The following is a 24,064-nucleotide window of genomic DNA, read 5'->3' as shown; positions in this document are numbered from 1 at the left end:
ATTCCATTTCCTCATCCATATAATGGTCTTCTAATTATGGCACAACGCTGCAGGCCTATAGAAACTTTGCTATTCAGAGAGGCCACCCGAGCCTCCGCAAAACCGTGAGAGATATTTAATTGGCGCGGCGGAGCTTTGATGTGAGCTGTGATACTGAAGGCCTGAAACTGAACTGTTACAGAGGCGACGGGACAGGGAAACTGAGCGAGGGGACACGCATTCATAATAATCCCGTGCGTAAATGCGAAATATTTGTAAAAACTCGTTTGGATAGGCAATAGGCTTGATTTTGAGAGAATGAGAGAGAGAGTGAGAGAGAGAGTGAGAGAGAGAGAGAGAGGTGAGAGCATTGGTGCGTCCTGGGAACCAACCGGACAAGAGCTAAAAGACGGATATTCCCTGCCTCGGGACACACCCTCCATGCTCTCTCTCTCTCTCTCTCTCTGTCTCTCTCTCTCTCTCTCTCTCTCTCTCTCTCTCTCTCTCTCTCACCCACACACACACACACACACACACACACACACACTGTTTCCCACACTGACGTTATTGCCACCGGGCTACGGATTGGATTGACCAATGACCAGCCGGTTGGGCGAGAAGAAAGTGAAATGCAGTCACTCCGGTGGAGAGAGGCGACTTTGGCTGTTGCTTTCATACATTTATCACGAAACTGGAAAAACTCTAGGCTAGGTGCGCTGCTCATAGGGACATAGTTGTTATTTTTGTGCGCGCGGATCAGGCTCGAGGAGAGGCAGACAGACGCAGAGAGAGAGAGTGTGTCAGGTAATTAGGATGAGAGTTCAAGTCAAGTGAGCCGGCAGATTGGACCTTTAAAGCCTCTTAACGCAGGTGGTGGGAGGAATATCGCGCAAGGGGAGTGTGTTTAGGTGCGTGTGTGTGTGTGTGTGTTTGTGCGGGAGAGAGAGAGAGAGAGAGAGAGAGAGGGAGAGGGAGAGGGAGAGGGAGAGGGTGTGTGTGCTTGGGTGAGTGTGTCGTTCCCAGTGGAAATCCACCCTGGACACCGCGACAAGGGGCTAGGTGATCAGGTGTGGCAGGGTGGGGGGGTAAATCCAAGTGGAGGCAGAGGTAGTTATGGTTTCTCTTCACTGGACACGATGAAGTGGCTCTCCAAGAGTTGCAGGCTGTAGACCGGAGAGGAGGAGAGCCGCCTGGACTGGACGGAGGGGGGACACCGTCAGAGCGCGCAGTGCCAATCCCCCCGACGCAGGGATGGAGAGGGGAAGAGCGCACGGGAGAACTCGGGTCGATCCCAGGAACGGAAGCGTAATGCTCACCGGGAGGCCAGACATGAGGACTGACCGACACCGGGGACACCTCCACCTACAGCGGACTGTGATTTTTCTCGTCGCGCTCACAATACATCCGCAGGTAAGCCACCGATTAAGTGCTATTTTGGGCGGCTCTTAAAACCCCGCGGCTGACTTTTAACTGTGGTTTAGCCTATTTCTTATCGCTGCTGCGTGAAAACAGTCGATAATGGAGTCCACGCTGTCCCTTCCCTTCTTGTATTGCCCTCATTCCCTTTCCCTGCTCCCATGGCGCTGTGCCCACCTGTTGTTTCAGCCCTCTTGCGTGTAATATCCCCTACAATGAAGAACTGTAGTAATCCTATGATACATTTTCAGAAAGATAGGATACAAATATCTCAGCAAAAATATAATGACCCATAGGAATACTATAGGAATATTAATGCTATCATATAAAAAATAGAAAATAATACAAAGAAGCATAAGGTCACTATAAACTCACCGTTGAGTACCGCAGATACACTTTAAGTCCCTATAGGAATATTTTAGGATTATTAAAGTGATTTTTTTCGTTGGGGATGCGCTTGTTGTTCCATGCTTGCAAAGGAGAAAAAAAATCCTCTTACTATTTAACATTAGAATTATGTGCCACTTAAACTGTGATTTAAGTGCTTTGTTATAGAGACTATAAAGAGGAAATGTTATTTTATATCATCATTCATGGCTAACCTACAAGTCAAGGGTAATGGCAGCCTACAGCTGTTGCATAGGCTTCATTTTTGGGACTAAAATGGTGAATAAATCCTTTTGAGGGACAATGATGCCACCAGTGTGATGATGGAGAATAAGAGGGAAGACTTTCATTTTCTCCTCCCACCCACTGTTCAACATCTATTGTTGTTTACACACCGGTTAATGGTAAAGGTGTGTTTGCATCTGGATTTCTCTGCATCTCCATCTTAGTGAGCATGTTTGCCTATACATAACTTACTGCTGCATTGTTTGTCTATTTCACATTATCTCTCATTGTCAGGCTCTTGCTGACTATTTTCACACCTTCCATCTGAATTCAGCCTCCCTCTTGTGTGTTAGAGCTCTACAGATAACAGCAAATACTATGATAACTTTGATTTTGACAGATGCTTCTGATGCAGCAATCCAACCAAAAGCATTTTGCACAGTATAAGCAGCATGGAAAGCCCACATTGCAACATTACCTTTCCCTGATGAAGGTGTGTTAGCTGAAACATGTTGGCTTTTTAACAGTCCCAAAATGGACTAGCCAGTGAATCAAGGCTTTTTAATAATTTATCACAAGGAAGAGTTGCCTTGGTATTTTTTCTTGAATATGCATGCGTTGTTTTTTTCCCCAACCAAAGAGCACCTTCATTTTTGTGAGCACCCACTGGAGCGCTTTTTTTTCTTCATTGATGTTTTGAATCATGGAGAGAAAATTGGGCGACCAAATATGTTTTCTTTTTTTCCTGCGCGCTATCAGGCACGGAGGGCAGCAGCCTGATCAGGATGCCTGTAGTTGTGTGACAGGATCTTAACAGCAGTAAGGCCCAGATGTTCTCAAGCGGAGGGTGTGTGTGTGCATGTGCGTGTGTTTGTGCATGGTGCGGTGCAAGCATGTTTTCAGCACAGGGAGCACAGAGCCTGCGTGTGTGACTTGGGTGTGTGTGGAGCCAGGGGGCAGAGCCGAGTAACTGTGGGGCGTGTGAACGTTCGGACAGCTCCACATGTCTCTCCCTGCACCTCTGCAACCCCTCTGCCTCACAGCTGAAGAACAACACGCTACACTCCCTCCATTCTCTGACTGCACTGCAGTGTGAAACACACACACACACACACACACACGTCTGGATCCTCCGCTGTTGACCATTTATAATGCAGAAGACAGGAGACCTTCCTTATCAGTGGCAATTCAGGAGATACCCAAACCTATGTAAAATGTAACAGTTCATATGTGAGGCTGCTTGTCGGTTATCTGTTGTTGGACATCATTGTTCTTGAGGCTGCTCTGCAGTGTGGGGCGTAAAACCGCATTGTCACACCACACCGTTACAACATGTGATTTTCAGCTGTGTCTTGTACAGAGTTAGACTCTATTCACTTTCACTTCCCTCAATTTAAAAGCTGAATTGAAACTGTAATTTATCAGAATAATGAAAGGGCATTCATTCTCAGTAATCTTAATTGGATATAAGAACCTCTCTATGGCAAAATAATTCCAGTTTTATAATACTGAAGAAAATCCATTGCCTGAATTGAATCAATTGCAAGTGACTTGGCCTTCACCCTGCTCTCTTGTCCAAACAGGGGTAATCGTTTATGACAGTTAGTCAGTGTAACCTAACTATTTAACATAGTTTAAATGGAGCCCAGGTACTGACCCGTGAATGTTAATCTTTAGATCGAGGGGGGATTGGCTGTAACCTACCCTGTGTTTGGGTGTAATGAGACTTTAGTGGCTCTCCTGCAGAGACGGCCCAAACCCAGAGGGCTGAGATCCGTTTTTCTCTTTTTCTCTGAGCAGCCGGTTAGATTGAGCGCTGAAACGCTGGTATGCCCGGAATGGCTGAGGGAGGGGGAGGAGGAGAGGAAGAAAGGAGGATGTAGAGTGATGAGTGGCACTGTATCTCCACAAGCCTTTTGATGTAGAGGAGTTTAGCCCCCCTCCAACCCCCGCCCCAACCCCTCACCTCCAACCCCCCCCCCCCTCCCAGCTCGGGGACAGGAGCACACAACCACGCACACAACGGGCCGCCTGAGGTCCTGGTTCTGGCTCGGCGGTACACATGTTGACCGTGAGAGCTTGTTGCGATTTCTGTTGATGTTTTGGTTTAATTTCCCATGATCCACTGTAATTTTAGAGATTTTAGTCTTGCGTCAAACTGAGATATTTTTTTGTTTCCAGTTGTTGGAAGAAGCTACAGCCATTGTTCCACCGCTACAGTGACATTGCAGACAGACAGGAGCACACACACACACACACACCTGACCCTGGTGCTCTTTGAGACTCTCAGGGGGTCTTGTTAACTCTAGCAGAGAGTGTGTGTGAGTGATTGTGTGTGTGTGTGTGTGTGTGTGTGTGTGTGTGTGTGTGTGTGTGTGTACCCCCTCCACCCATCTTTACACACGCTCTGGGAGGGAGGACAGAGAAAGAAAGAAAGAAAGAGACAGATGAAAAGGAGAATGGCAACAATGCAGAGGAGAGCTGATGCCGAGAGAAAGAGAGATGGCAGGAGTTACAGCTTGTTCCCAGATAGAGAAAGAAGGGAGGAGGAGGGGGGGGGGGGGGGGAAGAAAAAAAAAAAAGACTGTGGCCAGGTTCCCAGTGTCGTCGTCCCCCGGGAGGAGAGGGCGAGAAAAAAAGAAGGGAGTGGTACTGACACAGAGGGAGGAAGAAAGAAAGAGAGAAAGAAAGAAATAAAGAAAGAGAGAAAGAAAGAAAGAAAGAAAGAGGAGTGGGATACAAAGGTGAAGGAAGTGCATGACAGGGAACAGAGACCGAGACAAAGGGAGGGAGGGAGGTAAATAAGAGGGAGGGGAAGATTGAGACAGATGGGGAGATAAACAGGTAGATAGAGGATTGTGTGGCGGGATCGGGGGTGTATCTGTCCATTTGGATGGAGGAGTTCGATTTTTTCTTCTGTTGGCGGAGAGAGAGAGAGAGAGAGAGAGAGAGAGAGAGAGAGAGAGAGTTGTGGGAATCAATGTTATCTCCTCCTTTCTTTCTCTCTTGCTATCTGTCGGAGGGCTGTTGTCTCGTAGCGCTGATAAAACCTAACAGACGATACAGAGGAGACGTGCGGCCGCAGATTTCCCAGAACTAGAGAGCCCAGCACCTGAAATACGACACTCCACTCTTGAAGCAGGTGTATTCATTCTCTTCATTATCACTTTATGAATGAAATTCTTTTTCAGAAACACCAATATGTCTGGAGGCTCTAGCAGAATATTGCCCTTCTCCTGTAAAATGGCAGCTTCTTTGTAAAGTGGCACAAAAGCAGAATCTTGAAGTGCGGAACCACCGGATACATTTTTTCGGAGACAAAAATGAGATTTAGTTTTCTGAATGTGAGACCACAGGAAGCTCCCAGACACGGGCTATTCCTGAAACTCGCTCACTGTGCTTCATGGTGCATTGGTTGCACAATGCCTCCTTTTCACTGTAAACAATGAGGGAAAGACACACGCATGGAAAAAAAAATAGCATCTGGTGGATCTGTGCTCTTGCTGTCTTGATGCTGTGTGTTTGGGGCTTCATGTTTGATTTGTCAAGTCAAGTCGAGTCAAATTTTTATTTGTATAGCACATTTCATGCAAAAAGCAACACGGTGTGCTTCACAAAGCCAAAGTAAGAGCAATGCATGTATAATAGAATAAAACATACATATCATCATACATAAAAACATACATACATACACATGCACATGTGCAGAGGACACAGACAATTTAAAGTGCATATAGATTCAAGTGAAACAGCAGCAGACATTTACTCTAAAACTCTTTGTTGGCTCTTGGTGTTTTTGCATCAATACACACCAGGGAAACTCTGTATACTTTAATTGCTTTTCTTTCCATGCACCGTGCTTGTTTGTGTGATAGATCGTACGTTAATGCCGCTCTCTCTCTCTCTCTCTCTCCTCCCACTCGTTGCCCTCCGTGGACCCAGGCTGTGTGCGCGGTGGGGATGTTCGAGCTGCAGATCCGTCACTTCCAGAACCCCGACGGACTGCTGCAGACCGGAGAGTGCTGCGACCTCCAGGCCAGCGAGGGGAAGGGCTGCTCTCTCAGGGACCCGTGTGACACCTTCTTCCGAGCCTGCCTCAAGGAGTACCAAGCCCGGGTCGCCCCGACCGGAGCCTGCACGTTTGGGACAGGCAGCACGGGGATCCTGGGTGGAAACTCCCAGTCGCTCCGCCACCGAGGTCACGATGGAGGAGGAGGAGGAGGAGGAGGAGGGGATGGGAGTAATGGACACATTGTCATTCCCTTCAAATACGCCTGGCCAGTGAGTATGGGAGCAGAGCTAGTTATCAGTAGGCCTATGGTTACCAGGGGAACAGGCAAAGCTTCAAGTACAACAATACACTCAAACTGAGACTAGACTGGAATAGCAATGATGGCAATATCTCTTTGAGGCAGACTTCGCATGCTTTTACATTATATACACCTTTCCTTTCTTTCTGTGCTGGTGTGTAACAGGTTGCACTGGATGCACTGTTTAGATTTCTGTAATAAAATATGAAATGTGGCTCCACAACATTGTAGAAAATCATATTTATACGTAATTTACAGTGTTGTCTTTGGCCATATTTCACATATACAGTAAGGCCTTTCATTCCTTGATCTCTTCGTTGAACTCTCTCTTCCCTCCGCTGCAACTCTCTGTCCTCTGTGTCCCGCTTCCTCCCCCAAAACGTTCTGTCCTTTCTGCTCTTCTCTAAGCACTGTGGGTGCTTTTCATCTTTTTTCGGAGCGTATCGAACAATCTGTGTCTCTATCAGACTTCAAGCCGCTGGCCGCTCCGACTTGTGTCTTCATTAAAGAGCCGACCGATTAATCGCACATTAGCTCAACGGTAGGCCAGTCTGGCCAAGATAGAGCTATCGATTACTCCAGTCCACCTTTCTCTTTTCCTACTCCAGCTCCCTCTCTCTCTCTCTCTCTTTTTTTCTCTTTCCTCCCCTTCCCCGCATCGTCCTAACGGTGCAGGAAGAAGGGGACAAGAAACAACAAATATGAGTAAGAAGGGATGAGGGAGTTCTTCAGCTGTACGGCGGAGCCTTGAGGCCTTCACCAAACAGAGCAGGGTTTGTTAGCTCTGGCTCATAATGGATTATATCTGTTCACAAATATGTTGTTTTATTTGTCTGCCTTTGAGCCCTGAGATCAACGCAGAGGGTGGGGGACGGCCATGGGCAGGAATGTGAAAAGCTTTCAGCTGATAGCAATGAGGGATGCTAATATTCTCAACTGGCAACGCTCTCACTTCCTTCCATCACTCTCACATTTCACTTTCACATTTTCTCAATGCTTCAGTCCATCCCTCCATCGTCACCCATTAGCCGTCTTTTTCCTGGATTTTTTTTTTTCAGCTATTAATGCTTGTTTATTAATCTAGCTAGAGCCAGAGAGAGCAGAATCCCTTTAAAATGACTTGGCAGGGACACGGAGGAGTGAGCCGCAATGTTTCCAGAGATTGGAGGGGTTTTGTTTGTTTCTTAGTTTTGCCGTTTCGATGAGAGGAATTCTGCTGCAGTCCTTTTGGTGTTATTGCCTGAGAGACTTTGTGACCTCTCCCAGCACGGATGACTTGTTGCTCATAATGAAAGTATTACTGAAATGGCAGGAGAAGGCCGTATGGTTGTAATTCTAATCATATTGTGTAGCAATAATGTTTCCAATATTGCACAAAGCCAGGTGAAGTTTTAGAGCGGTCGGGAACAAAGTCTGGTCGCTAGCCCTTTGTCTGTGTGCCAGTTTGCACACATATACACACAGAGGGTAACGCACAAACCCCTAATGTATCCACACAGACACACTGGCCCGTGCACACACACACACAAATGCTTGCACGCATGCATGCACACACGCACACAAGAATGTTACACACAGTTAGGTTTGGTTTCTTGTTTTTTGATTAGTATCGGCCCATTTACCTGTGAGACTCCACGTCCCAGAGCTAATTATCTTCCCTTATCTGTGTACGGCTTGCTTTGTGTGCATACATGTGTACATGTGCATGTGTGTGTGAGAGTGTGTGAGTGTGTCACACTTTCATTGTTTTTGGGTCCGCACTGGGGAGGTGTGTGAGTGGCAGGTACGAGTGTGAGAAAATTCTCGGTCAGAAAGCCTAGCTGGATCAGTTTCAGGGCCGGGCCACGGGGCGGGCCGGGCTGCAGGGGGGAGCGCTGGGACACACAGCCGCAGCCTCAATGCATTTCTATGGAGGGAAGCACAGCTGAAAGACTCACATTATCTGGCCATCTCTGGGAGGGAGGGGGGGGGAGGCGACGGGGGGGAGGCGGAGGGGAGGCTCAGGTAGTATTCTGATCCCCCTGCCCCAGGTGAGGGGATGAACAGGTGAGCAGAGTCATTATGAGGAAAGGTGAGCTCTTTCTGTCTCCTGCCCTCCCTCACTCGCTCACTCTTTCTTTCTCTCTCCCATTAATCTCTTCAGGGAAATGTGTGCATGAGTATTCATCTGTGTGTGTTTCTATGTGTGCATGTTTATGTATGGGCACACAAGTACATGCATACGTTCATGTCTTTGTGTTGTGTATCGTTTATGTATATGTTATCGAGATAACTTGGCTCACTTTTTGCCAGGCAGTTGTTGGAAATAAGAATTCAATACCAGTGTTTTTTTGACATGTGGGTCCCGTGTCTAGCCTTGATAGGAACATTGTGTGTGACAGGACCAAACCTCAGATCGCCCTCAACACTCTCAGAGTCTGTATTAAGGTTCAATGGACCAACTTTACAGCAAAAAAGTGATAACTGATGTGATATCCGTATCAAATGTGGTGACTTTTGTGGATTTGCAAAGGGTCAAGATATATTTCAAATATTCTGAGCACTTATGGCAGTGATGAATCACCACAAAATGGCTTCCTAATGTCATCTGTCTAATATCACCAAAAGTCATCTGAGCCATTAACTCATATCAAAGCAAGAGTGACGTAGGACTGTGTAAAAACACTTGTCCGTTATTTGACCTGTCTCTTTTCAGATGTTAAAACCAGATCTGCCTCTGCCTCCTGTTCATCAGTAATCCTGCAGATAGGCTGAGGGACGTGGCTTTCCATTTTGAGTCCAGCTTTGGAATCACAGTCACACCGCGGTCTGGGATGTTTTAGCTTAGGCGCCTCTGCGGATATGGGAAAAGTTCAAAGACTTCAAAACTGTGAGGTCATTTCTTAAATCCCTCTCTCGTGGTGTTTTCACTGTTATATCTGTTTGCATGAAGACGGAAAATATCGAGAGCTGCCAAGAGAGCGCTGTGTTTGTTCCTGATGTTTATCTGACAGAACTGGGATGATTGAACCAATCAGGGTATAAATGAATGAATAGGTAGAAATTAAAAAATAAGGGGATTACAATTCACATCGCAAAAGAAATGACCAGGTGGCGATTATATAAAGACAATAGACATATAGAGAGATGGATGTGCTCTCTTCATGCTTGTTCCTCAATACATGTGATTGTAATTTGTAGGATGTTTGGATCCGATGGGAGACCAACCCTTGCCTCGCATTGTGAGAACTGAAGCTGACATTTCCCTGCCCTTTGTCACTCAGGACTGCTTTATCTAAGAATGGTCTTTTGTTAAAAAGGTCCTGTGACAAATGACTGTATGATAGGTGCTATAGAAATACTGTTAAAGTGAAGTGAATGGAGTCAGGACCCCACCTCTTGATCTTCAGTACGCCGCTCATAATCCTCAGCTGAAGTGTCGGGCCCCTCACTCTTATCCTCGGTCTGGTTCACCGCCAGGGGCCATAGCTGGCTGTCACTGGGTGGGTTGGACTCGCATTCAGCTGTGTGTGTGTGTGTGTGTGTGTGTGTGTATGCGTGTGTGTGCACAAATGAGTGTGCATGTGTGTGCATGTATGCTTGCTGTGCACATACACTACCAGTCACACGCATTTTTCTTTCTTTTTACTATTCACATTTTAGAATTGTAAAAACATCAAAACTATGAAATAACACAAATGGAATTATGCAGTGACCAAAAAAGTGTTAAGCAAATCAAAACTATCTTATATTTTAGATTCTTTAAAGTAGCCGCCCTTTGCCTTGATGGAAAGGCAAAGGCTTTGGAAAGAAATTCATACATAGGCATCAACTTCACTATTTATATTTGTCTGAGAAACAAATTTCAAGCATTGAAGCATAAGCCTTTAGATCAAAATAGCTTTAAGATTATGAAAAACATTGCATTCAATCAGGTGTGTCCAAACTTTTGACATGTACACCGGCCATTGTCAGCTTCCGCTTGTTTCCGTTCCGGGGAATGTATCATGTATTTTGAGCTGTTTGCATAGATATGAGGAGTATATCATGTGTTATAACGAACAGAGCTATGTGCCAATTCATAGAGAGGATTCAGAGTGTGGAGAAGATAAATACAACCAACAGATATCGCTCATGTCTTTCTACTGTTAATTATTCATAGGCCAATTAGAGGACTGTGAGCCTGTCTTGTGAGTAAATAGAGAAGTCAGAGGTGGGGTGTGTTGATGCCCACGACTCTCCAAATACTCACAACATTGTTATTTTTACAGCGTTAATGTTAGAGATTCATACTACATATTCCAATTCACAGAGTACATAGTTATATACTTGGATGTAAACAATTTGAGTAGCATTCATGAACGAATGTGAGATAGATCACATTTAAGCAGGGTTGGGTTGTAACGTTATACTTGTAACGGCATTATGTATTCTAACTACAAAATAAATGTAACTGTGTTCCATTATGTTACCTAAAAAACTGTGTATTCTGATGACAAATACATGTGAAAAATGATAGGATTTTTTGCTTTTAAAGTGAAAGCGAGAAACCATTTAAATAGTGGCAGGTGTTCTACGTCTTTATAAAATGTAACACAGAAGAAAATGTGTTTGTAAGCAAACTTTAACTGTAACGGAATACATGTTTTAAAGTAACCTGCCCAACCCCGCTGCTGAGTTAACAAAGACCTTCCTCATCAGTGGAATTATTTTCAGGCAAATCTTTGGGCGGCTTCTTCTCATCCTAGAGAGAATTGAGTTCAGCATGCAAAGCGAGGCCATCATGCAAATATGTTCAGGTGTATCCACTGCGGGCCGAGTCTTCTTACCTGCAACTTTCTTACTGTCGCTCTGTCATCTTTGTGTTTCGTCATGAATGGTGTGTAGAAAAGCAGAATCGAGCTGAATAGCAGAGACTCTCCATACCATTATATAGGATACACACACACATACATACACACACACACACACACACATACACACACAGCGGGGTAACCTGTGCATTCCTGCTGTGTGGGAGCCAAGCTGGGGAAGTGGCTGGAGGGAAATGGGAGGAGAGCGGCAGACAGAGAGCACAGTTAGAGCTTTCTTTCTCTCCTGAATCTCTCTTTCACTCTTTCTCCTCCAACCGTTTGTGCTCTCCTCGCTTTTGTCCCCTAATTGACTCTCTCTACACACCCACGCATACCTGCGTGTGTGCTGATACTGATGTGTGCACTGTGCGTACATACACACACACACACACACACACACACACACACACACTTCTCCTTGTAACCTTTTCATTTCGTCCCCAATCGGCACACTCAAACACACAGATACTGTACATGAATTCACCATGCTACACACACACACGCACGCACGCACACACACACACACACAAAACACACAAAGATGTTTAATTCCATCAGGATTTTGAGCTTGTGTTTTTTAGAGATAAGTTAATAACCCGGGGGTAAACGTCTCAAGGGAGGCGTGTTTTAATGATTTCATTTGTGTGCAAATTGGATTGAGAATAGGAGTCTCTTTATTAGAAGTGAAAAGAGGCAGTGGAACCCAGATTTACATGATCGCTGTGACGTTGCCGTGTGTCTGTGTGTCTGTAATGTCATTGTGTGTCATTGAGCGGTATACGGTGTGTCCCTAAGTTCGCAGGTACGCATCATTTGAAGTGGTTGCACCGGCGTAATTACAGCAAATAGTTACCTTTCCTTCAGCGCCATTGATCCAGCTCCCGTCTCTCTCACTCTATAGCTGCCCTCCTCTCATCCTTACCTTCCCCCCCTTCTCTCTCTCTGTCTTCTTTTCTCTGCTTAACCCCCCCCCCCTGCTCCCCCTTGCCGCCGCCTCCAAAGTCACTCAGCCATCATCTCTCTCCCACACACACTTTCTCCCTCTCTCTCTCTCTCTCTCTCCCTCTCTCTCTCTCCGCCCATCCCAGTCCTCCAAATCCCTCGTTGTAAACCCTTTGTTCTCGGTGTCGTTGCCCTCTGGTGATGTTCAGCCACATCGCGTCCCTGCGGATTACACAGAGCAGGCGGCGTTACAGTACGGTTGTCATAAATATCCCCTCGCTTCTCCTTGCGGTTGTTCCTATTCCTGAAGCTCAAGTGAGTAGCGTGATGACACTGTGGAAAAGTCTGACCGATTCTCACCAGGGTGCTCCTCGCTACGGTTTCAGCCACGTCCCGTTCTGCCTCTTCGTTCCTATTCAGCCCCCTAAGCTATACATCATCCCTATATGTCTAACTACATGTACGTGTCATTATCACATGATAATCCCCTGCTCTCATTCTGTCTGTCTGGTGTTCTGGTTATGATTCAAACTTTACTCCACCTGTCACATCAGTCCACTGAAAAGCCTTTTCATCAGTTTTATGGTAATCGCTCATTCTCTTTCTGTGCTATCTATCTATCTATCTATCTATCTATCTATCTATCTATCTATCTATCTGTCTATCTATCTATCTGTCTGTCTATCCGTCTATCCGTCTATCCATCTATCTGTCTCTCTGTATGAGATTGTTATGATTGCTGTCTGTCTATTTTAGGAGGCCATGTTTCTCTCTACAACCTTCAATCCTGTTTACATAGAAATTAGAAACTGTAGAGCATTTGAAAGGCCATCCACCATTCACAGACTCACTCTGTATTAGTCTCTTTCTCTCTTTCTCTCTCTCTCTCTCCCCACATACACACCACACACACACACAAATTTGTATTACTATACTTGTGAGGGCCTTCATTGATTCCATGCACTCCCCAACCGCTAACCCTAGTCTCCACTGCATGCCTAACTTTAAAGGGGCATAAAGTTATTTATGACTCTTATTGAACTCTATCAGCGACCAAGGAATTGACCCTGTAATTGACACAAACAATAAAGTATAGAGTTGGACAGCTATTAGTAAGATATATTAGTAAGATAGCTATTAATTAGAGCAGAGATCCAGCAGAAACATATATATAATATACACACTGTATATGTAATATATCATGATACCAAATTACTATAATAATGGGGGGGGGGGTTACTGGTCAAGTAATCATTGAGTCATTGGTATTGATCAACAATCCTGTAAATCATTTTGTGCTGTGGGGCAGTAAGATTCTTACTTATTACACCTTTAACCCTTACCCTAACCTAAATCTAATCCTAAAATAACCCTGAAATCGCCCCTGAAAGAAGTAAGGGCCAGCAAAGTTTTCCTCATCTTTCTATGCTTGTGAGGACATTTGTTTCTCATGACTACAGAAATACAAGAATACACACACACACACACACACACACACACACACACACACACACACTATTCTGTGCACACACACAAATACTCCCAGACCCGTTACCAATTCCATTTTCACGCTCGTAATGCCTCATGCTGAACACACAGCCGTGAATGTTTAGCGGCCAGTGGCTAGACAAGGTAATTTCCTGCGGAAGCCGGGAAGTCAGGGGGGTTGGAGGGGGTGGAGGGGGTGAGGGGGTCGAGGTGGTGGGGGGGGGGGGGGGCAGTTTGTCTACAATGGGAGGGGGTAGACATAGTCGAGATTAATGGTCAAAAGGGTGAAGTTGATCTTACAGACTGTTGAGGAGAGACTGACTGAAGGAAAGGGAGTGAGAGTGAGGGAGTTGGGGGTGGTGGGGGGGGGATGGTGGAGGTGGCGGTGGGGGGGGGGAGTGGATGAACTCAGCGTGGGGCGCAGGTGGTACAGTGGGGTGGGGGGGTTAGACTGTACACAGGAGGAGAGGGTGTGTGTCATGATGGCTTACTCACGCTGTTGAGAGAGTCATAAGCAAGGGGGGGGGGGGGGGTAAAGGGGGATGTGATGGAGGACAGGACAGGGGGGAGGAGGGGGAGGGGGGGCATAACATGTCAAGAGGCCTCTGTTGTTCCCGAGCGTTTGAAGTAGCCTGGAATCACATAGTTTTGTTTAAGCCAATTAACCCAGAGAAGAATGTGACTGCCAGACAGACAGCGAGGGAGAGGACAGGATGCAGAGAGAGAGAGAGAGAGAGAGAGAGAGAGAGAGGGAGAGTTTGGGGATAAATGGAGAAAGAGGGAGAGCTGACGAGGGAAGATGACAAGGTAGAGATGGGTCGGGGGGGTGGGGGGCAGTAGATGGAAAATGAGCGAGGGAGGAGTGGGGAGATAAAGTCTGATGCTAATCATGTCCAGAATGAAAGAAAAACAAAGAGATGGAGAGAATGTGAGAACAGAGAGAGGTAATTAAAGGGCTGGGGTCATGGCAGCAGGGTGGGGTGGACGGGTGCACACAGGGGGTCTAATTCCACCTATCTTGCAGTGTGTGTGTGTGTGTGTGTGCGTGTGTGTGTATGTGTGTGTGTGTCAGCCTGAGGGCAGAGAGATGACGCACAGTGGCTTACATCCATAGCGACTTTTGAAATTCACAAATTAGCCACTGTAATGCTGCTCTCTCTCTCCCTCTCGCTCTGTCTTGCCACTCCTTGGTTCGAAGAAATTGATTTTTTCTTTGTTATTGTAAGCCAGAATCAGTCAATAACACAATAATCACGCTGATATGAGGCTTCCTTGAGTTGTGGGCCTTTAGGGAGCCTTTGCCCTTTAACATTTTATTTTCTTAGTCGAGTGGAGTCTTATCTGAAGAGCAGCGTCCTTTTAGCTTTTCACTGCAGGCTGTGTTCTTTCAATCTTCCTCGTTCTCTCATTACAATAACATGCAACTGATCAGTTAGTGCCGGTATCCATAGGTTTTGATTTTGCCGTATTATTGCACCTGTTGTAACTTGATGTATGGCTGGAGCTTTGCCGCTGGCATAGTAATAGCGTTGTTACTGTGGTTACCTCCACTACTAATTTGTAGTGCAGGTGAGGTGTCAGCCATCCTATCCAGCTTAGGCACAGCCGCTGTCATGACAACGGTTTGCATGTTTGTGTGTGTATGTGAGGTGTGTGTGTGTGTACATGTGTGTGAGAGAGAGGGAGAGTCTATAATTATGTTGGCTTACTGATACTTAGGTGAAGGTTGCCATCCGTATGAAGGCAGTACCGGCTCAGCTGCAGAATATGAATATTAAAAGTTGTAGGAAACGTTTGCTGCCAATTTAATTTTCTCTATCATATGCACAGCACATGTGTAGTTGTTAATTAGTTGCCCATGTATGTGTCTGCATGCAATATTGTTATTGTGCAGACTGAGTGTATGAATATTTTGCATGTGGATGTCCTTCATCTTTCTGAGTATGGATGTGTGAAACGAGCACAATGTGTGACCAGACATTCGTTTATGTATTAGGGTTCCTAGCCTTTGGATGCTATCTATCGCTGAATAACTGAAGCAAATGCCATTGAATCCTGTTCAGTGATAAGCAGTGTGTCTTTGAGAAACACACACACACACACACACACACACACACACACACACGATTTATAGTATGATTTATAAGTACTCATTGCCTACAATCTCCACCACATCAGGGCCACAAAGTTTATCAGGGCTGAGTGAGAGGGACCAAAGGGGGAAAAAAAAGATTGGGCACTTGTGTAATTCTGTATGCCTGTGTGTGTTTGAATTGTGTGATTGTGTGTATGTGCATGGGCCTGTACACTAGGTGTGTGTGCAGTCTGCATGTGTGTATGTGTGTGTGTGTGTGTGTGTGTGTCTAAGTATGTATTGGTGTGTGAGCTCTGAGGGGAAATTCCTCTCTCAGGGCTGGGAGTTCTTCCTGTCGTAGAGCTGTGTTTGTACAGCCTGGCTTTGTCGGGATATCCTACCCTGCCCATGTCTGAGAGAGAGATAGAGGGGGGGGAGGGAGGGAGGGGGGGGAGGGATGGCAGGGGGGAGAGAGAGGGGCACGAGTTGGGAAAGGGTGCGATAGAGAGTAAGGGGTCGAGCTGGAGAACTGGAGGAGAGAGAGAGTGAGAAGTGAAGCAGTGGCAGAGGCCGAGAAACGGTCCAACAGGAATGAGTTTGGAGGATGGAAAATTAAGTTGACTTTTTTTTTTTACCTTCATTTAATAGAATTTGGCAAGCTATCACAGATGTCTGTGTAGTGTTTTGAATTAGCATAGTCGGCTCTAGCCGTTCTAATCCTCAGCTTTACCCCTGTCAGGCTGGTGTGAGGCTGCGGGCTAAGGGACAGAGCCAGACGACCAGACAGCTCGCAGCGCTGCGGGGGGATGATTTATGATTGTTTCATTCTCATTCCTCATTCTTGTTTTGTAGTTTTGTTTTTGGGAAACCCCATTTCCAATCTCCCTGGACTCTCTATACATGCCAGACTATCAGCGCTGGTCAAGACAGGCAACTGGAACTGTGTTGTTTCTGTATAGGAGGCAGTCACTGACCTGAACCCACACAGAGATCAGGCTCAGATGTTATTGAGAGAACAATCAGACCACAATGCAGTCCAGTGGAAGAGATTTAGATGGAGAGATGAGATGAGGATAAGAGCCTGAGAGATGAGGAGAAGTTGTGCAAGAAGAGATTCTAGGCATTCCATAGATGTGGGAAAATCAAGTATCCACTTATAATGGACTCACATGCATTTGACAAATGTATTTGATTACTTTTGTGTACAAATTTGGATTTGGACAGGCCCGGAAAAAATACTGCACGCAATGAAAGTATATTTGAAATACTGAAAATAATCTACGTCAGTATTAAAACCGGAAATAGCGCTTAAGATAATATTCAGTGATACTGGAGAGAGAACCCAGGTTTGAACCCAGTTTGTATTTATTTTGCCACTAAATAATTACACAATCCAAAAAGGCAGCTCAAAAACACACGACCAGAGCTGAAACAATGTTCCTCCTTACAGGAATGAGTCCAACAGTCTAAAAAAGATCAAACATCTTTTTCAGGCTTCAGGAAACTCAGGTGTGCAGTAGCTTTACGCCCATGTGCTTCAGTCCCAGCCTCTTCTGCCAGCGTCTGCTGAAACACACACATATAAAGATTCATTCTCAGTGTCAACGCTCAATCTACGCCTTCCTGCCACAGTGCCATTTCAAAGGCCTATTACAGTATTCCCTCACACAGAGCTCGCTGAATAATTCAGTTTTTAATATGGTAGGCTGAAGAGACCAAAAATATTAATTGATCACCCAGGAACGTCAACTAAACTCAAAGAAAATTTCTCAAAGTTTCCACTCACGATCACTGCAGTGGGTCTGTATGCTATAACCGATGACTTTCTATATGATCTAAAATAGGCTACTATGCTGTTTAAAAGCTTTAGGAGGTTTTGAACTATTATGGAGCAATTCCACAAGAAATTGCAAATGCTTTCTGGAGCATCGCACCTGAATCAGCCTGTTACTAAAGGTGCTTTCCTGTTTAGTCACAGTTTAGTCAACTTGCAGCTGTTCAGTGGAAAATGAATACAAGACTGGACAAGGAACTGGGGATGAACTGGGCCAACCTTTTGTCTCTTGCTTATGACTTTAGGAAACAGTACACTAATATAGACAGAATTGTGCCAGTTCATACTTATTTAAGCCTTTGAAGTCCAGACTGTCTTGGCATTTTGATGTCAGTGCCACCATCCACCCCCACCCCCCCCACCACCCCCGCCTGCTTTGTAGGTTTCATGTTAATTCCTATTCAGTTATTGCCTTGTTGTGTCCTATCTAGCTCCACTCTCTCCTCTTCAGCTTTACCCAGGTTTGTTCCCACCGCTCGATGTTGCTGGTCGGCCAGTGGATGCCCAGTAGGTGTCTTAAGGAAGCTTGCAGTCTGCTGAGCATGATATTGCTGGTCTTACAGGTTTCTGATCCATCGAGAAGACCAGATCTTACTCTTTTCAAGAATCATTCTCAATTCTCAGTTGTGATGAGTGAATGTAGTTTTACTTCAATATCACCATTTAGAGAGGGAGTTTTGTCCTCTTTCAGTCCAATCTTCCATCTCCTCTGCTCTAAAACGGTCAGTCCACTCACTCGCACATGCACACACACACACACTCACACACACACACACACACACCTTTCCCATTATGTCATCCCCCGGCTCTGTCATCGCTTTGGCCATTATCTCCACAAATGGCACAAAAATGAGGGTGATGTTGTTTGTGTCAGAATGAGGTAAAAATATCACTTCATTGTTGACTGGGATCTTATCAGCCTCCGCTTTGTGTTGTTTACTGTTTGGTTTTCCTCTCCCTGCCTGATGTTTTGTCCTGAAAAACTCCGCCTGGCTTCGCCTCTAATGCTAACCAGCCTCTCCGTCTTTCATCTTGGTGTTTGTGATTGCAAACAAGTTGCTATGATATGAGTGTGGCGTCCGTGTGTGTGTGTGTGTGTGTGTTTGTGTACTTTGGAAAGATTTTCAGGAAGGGCTTTGGCGATTCCTTCCATCTTTTTTTTTTGTGCGCACGTAATCTGAGTCTTATCAAGGGTTGTTGTGGTTTTAATTTGTAACCGCGGCTCGTTTGACCCTCCGGGCTTCCTTACATGACCCCAACCCTCAGTAACAGGGCTGACCGCAGATACACCCTTCCTGCATGAATGACTCACTGATTTACCTGGCTGTGTGCACATGTGGGTGAGAGGGAGAGAGAGAGAGAGAGAGAGAGAGAGACAGAGAGAGACAGAGAGAGAGAGAGAGAGACAGAGAGAGACAGAGAGAGAGAGAGAGAGAGAGAGAGATACTGAAAAAGAGAACAAAAGACAAGAGAAAAAAGGCTCTGGACTTCCCACAGGTCTTAACCTGCTGCTGCCATGGCGGCTCACAGAGGGTGTGGGCAGAGAGAGGGAGAGGCTGACACAGTGGATGGAAGGAAGGGGGAGGAAAGAGGGAGTAAAGGAGGGAGAGAGGGAGGGAGGGAGGGGGAGAGGGAGGGAGGGGGCGATTGGAAAGATGATAAGGGTAAAAGGTCTGTGAGCCGGCCAACAGTGAGGTAATGCTGTGTGTGCATTTTGTAGTAGTGGACAGTACATCATAACCAATCTAATACTCCGCCTGGCCCGAACACGGCCTCTGGCTCGAGCTTCTGCAACATGTTACTCTGTAGCTCTAAAACTCGCATGATTTCCCTATGAAACCCATCTTAATATACCATAAGATCTCACAGTGTTAGGATGTGATACACAAATTCAGAGCATTAATTCAGATGAATGTTTTAAGCCGAAGATTAACGACTCCAGCTGGTCCGTCCGTGGGCTATCTGCTATCTGCCTGCCTTAATGAATGTGATGCTAGCCCTCTGCCACCTAGCACATGTTTTTGGTTCTCATTAGCACCGTGTGTGTGTGTGTGTGTGTGCGTGTGCGTGCGTGTGCGTGCGTGTGTTTGTGTTCTTCCACCTCCTTCACGCCCTTTTCTTATCACCTCTCCTTTCTTTCGTCACCCTTTCCTTTTTTATCTTTCCCTTCTTTTCTATCTCACCATCACATTGTTTCTCCCTCTGACCTCTTAGCTCTCTCTCTACGCCGTATCTTTCGTTCTGACTAGCTCGAGTCGAATCCTATATATTGTAATTTTACACAGTTGGCTGCTGTTGCATTTTTTTCCTCACTCTTCATGCCCTTTCTCCTTGTACACTCCCTACATAATTATCCTCTCTACCCCTTTTCTCCATCCTTCTATCCTCCTGTACAATTACCGCGCTCACCTTTCCTCCCCTTCATATTTCTCCTTTTCCTCATCTATTACTATACACACATACTGGATATACTTGCACTTGTGAATCCCTTACTCAGTATTTTCTGCCATAGCAATTTTCACTCCCCCTAACATTTCACTACAGCCCTTCATTTTCTCTTCTACTCCTTGCGTATCGTATCCTTGCCTTTGGCTACAAGCCTGCGGACCTCCTGCCCTTCACCTCCCTCCGAATCGAACTCCCCTCACTTCACACCTCGCTCACCTCCTGCGCCCATCACCCCGCTTCCTATCTGTTTCCCCTCCCTCCCTCCTTCCCTCCTTCCCTACCTCTCCCTCTCCCTCTCCTCCCCACTCATCCTCTTGGCAGCGGAGACGTGACTACACATCCATGTAGCCCTTTAGGAGAACCCTTACCCACCATGCACAGTGTGGTGCGATTTGCATGACAGGCGCTGGTGTGTTTCACGGAAAGGGGAGGAAGGGATGGATGGAGAGAGAGAGAGAGAGAGAGAGAGAGAGAGAGAGAGAGAGAGTTGTAGGAGAGTATTGGTCTGAATTATTCATCGCTGATCTACAGCAAAGAACGAATGAGACAAAAAAACAGAGGGAAAACAGAAGAAAACACACCTGTCCTCTGTTATCTCTCCTGAGTGTGATATCTCTGTAAACTCAGAGTGTTTTTTTAAAGCTGTTCTGCAGGATCGCCTCCAGATAAGAATGTATATGAGTGCTCACTACCTAAGGCTCTGAATACTGAATAGATATCTAGATTCAGTCAAATATAACCGCACACTACTGTCTGCCGCTGTCTGTCTGCATGCTTTAGTGCTCCCTATGAAGACAGAGCTGTCAGAGCGTAAAGGAGGGCACATTAAAGCACGAGGCCTGGTTCATTAAGCTGAACAGGAGTTTGGATGTCCTCCCACACCACAGTGATGTCATGGCCCTCTCCTCTCCTCTCCTCTCCTCTCCTCTCCTCTCCTCTCCTCTCCTCTCCTCTCCTCTCCTCTCCTCTCTTCTCCTTGTTTCTCCTCTCCTCTCCCCTCCCCTCCCCTGCCCTCCCCTCCTCTCCTCTCCTCTCCTCTCCTCTCTTCTCCTTGTCTCTCCTCTCCTCTCCTCTCCTCGTTTCTCCTCTCCTCTCCTCTCCTCTCCCCTCCCCTGCCCTCCCCTCCTCTCCTCTCCTCTCTTCTCCTTGTTTCTCCTCTCCTCTCCACTCCCCACCTCTCCTCTCCTCTCCTCTCCTATCCTCTCCTCTTCTCTCCTCTCCTCTCCTCTCCTTGTCTCTCCTCTCCTCTCCTCTCTTCTCCTTGTTTCTCCTCTCCTCTCCTCTCCCCTCCCCTGCCCTCCCCTCCTCTCCTCTCCCCACCTCTCCTATCCTCTCCTCTCCTCTTCTGTCCTCTCCTCTCCTCTCCTTGTCTCTCCTCTCCTCTCCTCTCTTCTCCTTGTTTCTCCTCTCCTCTCCTCTCCCCTCCCCTGCCCTCCCCTCATCTCCTCTCCTCTCCTCATTTCTCCTCTCCTCTCTTCTCCTTGTCTCTCTTCTCCTCTCCTCTCTTCTCCTTGTTTCTCCTCTCCTCTCCTCTCCTCATTTCTCCTCTCCTCTCCTCTCCTTGTTTCTGCTCTCCTCTCCTCTCCTTGTTTCTCCTCTCCTCTCCTCTCCTTGTTTCTCCTCTCCTCTCCTCTCCTCTCCTCTCCTTGTTTATCCTCTCCTCTCCTCTCCTCTCCTTGTTTATCCTCTCCTCTCCTCTCCTCTCCTTGTTTCTCCTCTCCTCTCCTCTCCTCTCCTCTCCTTGTTTATCCTCTCCTCTCCTCTCCTTGTTTATCCTCTCCTCTCCTCTCCTTGTTTATCCTCTCCTCTCCTCTCCTTGTTTCTCCTCTCCTCTCCTCTCCTCTCCTCTCCTTGTTTATCCTCTCCTCTCCTCTCCTTGTTTCTCCTCTCCTCTCCTCTCCTCTCCTCTCCTTGTTTATCCTCTCCTCTCCTCTCCTTGTTTATCCTCTCCTCTCCTCTCCTTGTTTCTCCTCTCCTCTCCTCTCCTCTCCTCTCCATACTGCAATTGGCTGCAGGTTGAGTTTTCTTGATTCAGCACCCGGCTGCAGCCTCTGCTTGTCCGGGCAGTGAATCACTTCTGACACTTGTCCTTTTACAGGCTTAGGGCTAGGGTACAAACGCACACACACACGCACACACACACACACACACACACACAGTTACACTTACACTGATACAAGGGGGAAGAGAAAATGTCGATCTGTAACTGATGTGCTGTGCTACTTTGGCAATAAAGGTTTCTTTCCTGTCATGCCAATAAAGCATATTTGAACTGAACCGAGAGAGAGACAGACAGAGTGAGAGAAAAGAATACACAGTTAATCTATTTTGTTTTAATTGCTGTTAAACTCTTTGTGCCACATGTTTGACTTTTGAATTTGAGTATTTAACATATTTTTTCTCTGTGTTTGGTTCACAGAAATCCTTTTCTCTGGTGTTGGAGGCTCTGGACTACGACAATGAGACATCGGAATCAGGTGAAGCTGCAGTGTGTGTGTGTGTGTGTGTGTGTTTGTGTGTGTGCGTGCGTGTGTGTGTGTGTGTGTGTGTTTGGAGGGCATGTCTGTGTTTGCATGCATCTGTGTGTGTCTGTGTGTGCATGTCCTCACATCTGTGGATGCGTAGATAGACAGGAATGTAAAAGAGAGAGAGAGAGAAAGACTAAATTGCGTTAACTTTAAGCGTGAAATTCACATATTTTCCCACAGAGAGAGAGACACAAAGACACAAAATGAAAGAGAAACAGGTAGAAAGACGTATGTCTTTGATTGCACTATGTCTGTGTGATCCCTCTCCTCCTATCTGGCCTTTGCCCCGTGCCCCATTCTCACTCCTTTCTCTCTCAAAGAAAACAAGAGTCTATAAGTGAGTGTTTTGCTTTGGCAACCTCCGCATAGAAGAAAACAGTGCATGAGTGTTTAGATACCAGTATGTGTGGTTGTGCATGCTAAGACGATGTTAATGCATCCTTTGTGTGTGTGTGTGTGTGTGTGAGAGAGAGAGAGAGAGAGAGAGAGAGAGAGAGAGAGAGAGAGAGAGATTGCACTACGTTAGAGGGTCTTTTATCCAGACCCTTTCATTTCCTGCTCTTCTCCTTGTTGTTGTTTCTCCTCATAATCAGGAAAAGCTCCATGACAGAGAATGTGAGCTGCATTCTATAAAAAAACAGGCATTCACACACACACACACACACACACACACAGACGCATACAGACTCACACAGATGTCTCTTCCTCATTCCTGTCATTCCGCAGTCCTCCCTTTCATCCTACCTTCCTCTACCTCCCTCCCTCCCAGCCAGCGAGGGGACCGCAGTCCCGTCCAAAAGATGGCTGCAGAGATAATGAGAAAACTGGGAACCAAACCAGAGATCCTTCTGCTTCTCCTCCTCCTCCTCTGCTTCCCTATCTCCTGCCCTTTTCCGTCTCTCCTTCCCTCTGCCCTCCAGCACTGCTCTTACATCTTGTTTGCGTTATCTGACGTTTTCCCCCCTGAGCTCCTGGGACGGCCCTTACATTGGGTCTAAAGCCTTTCACTAGGCTGGCAGCTTAGCTCAACCCAAACCCGAGCGTCCTGCAGCAGTCTGGACGGACTTACTGGGCCCTGCTGCTGATCAGAAGGGATTACCGAGAACGACTGTAGCTTTCATAAGTGACACAGAGAGAGTCCTTGGTAATATTGAGAAAACACAATGTTCTTTGAATATCTATGACCTTCACTGAGTTTATTTTTTAGCTTGTGTAAATGCACAGAGGTGTATCCATTGCCCGTTCTGTAGCTAGGCATTGTCAGTTTCTCTGCACTTTTTTATCGTCTCTCTTGTCTTCCTCTCCCTCTCTTGTCTCTCCCTCCTCTGTTTCCATCCCCATATTTAAAATGTCATTTTGTGTGCACATTTGGTATGCGCTTGTGTGTTCACCCGTGTTTCAACTGTATTGAGTTAGCAGTTGTGGCCCGACAACAGCCACAAAATTGCCATCGCTGCTGGAGAAAATGTGAAATATAACATTAGAGACGTTATAGTCTAGCCCAGATTTCCCACAAAACACAAGCGAGTATGGGCCACATGTTTAGAGTTAGTGCCTTTATCCAAATAAGAGGATAACCTGCAGTAGAACCAGAGCTGAAA

At 46.3% G+C, this 24,064-nt stretch overlaps 1 protein-coding gene across 1 annotated transcript in view; it reads left to right on the top strand.

Annotated features, from left to right (window-relative positions):
• Window positions 1–489: 489 nt before the first annotated feature.
• LOC139933493 (uncharacterized) overlaps window positions 490–24,064 on the top strand; it is a 40,110-nt gene continuing 16,535 nt past the window's right edge. The window contains exons 1-3 of the mRNA XM_071927600.2: window positions 490–1,389; window positions 5,950–6,288; window positions 22,355–22,412. Coding sequence (XP_071783701.2) covers window positions 1,231–1,389; window positions 5,950–6,288; window positions 22,355–22,412 — 556 coding nt within the window. The 5' untranslated portion in view covers window positions 490–1,230. The remainder of the gene's footprint in view (window positions 1,390–5,949; window positions 6,289–22,354; window positions 22,413–24,064) is intronic.

This window comes from Centroberyx gerrardi, chromosome 6 (genome assembly GCF_048128805.1).
Source record: "Centroberyx gerrardi isolate f3 chromosome 6, fCenGer3.hap1.cur.20231027, whole genome shotgun sequence".
NCBI lineage: Eukaryota > Metazoa > Chordata > Actinopteri > Beryciformes > Berycidae > Centroberyx > Centroberyx gerrardi.
This window is presented reverse-complemented; position numbering and strand designations above follow the sequence as displayed.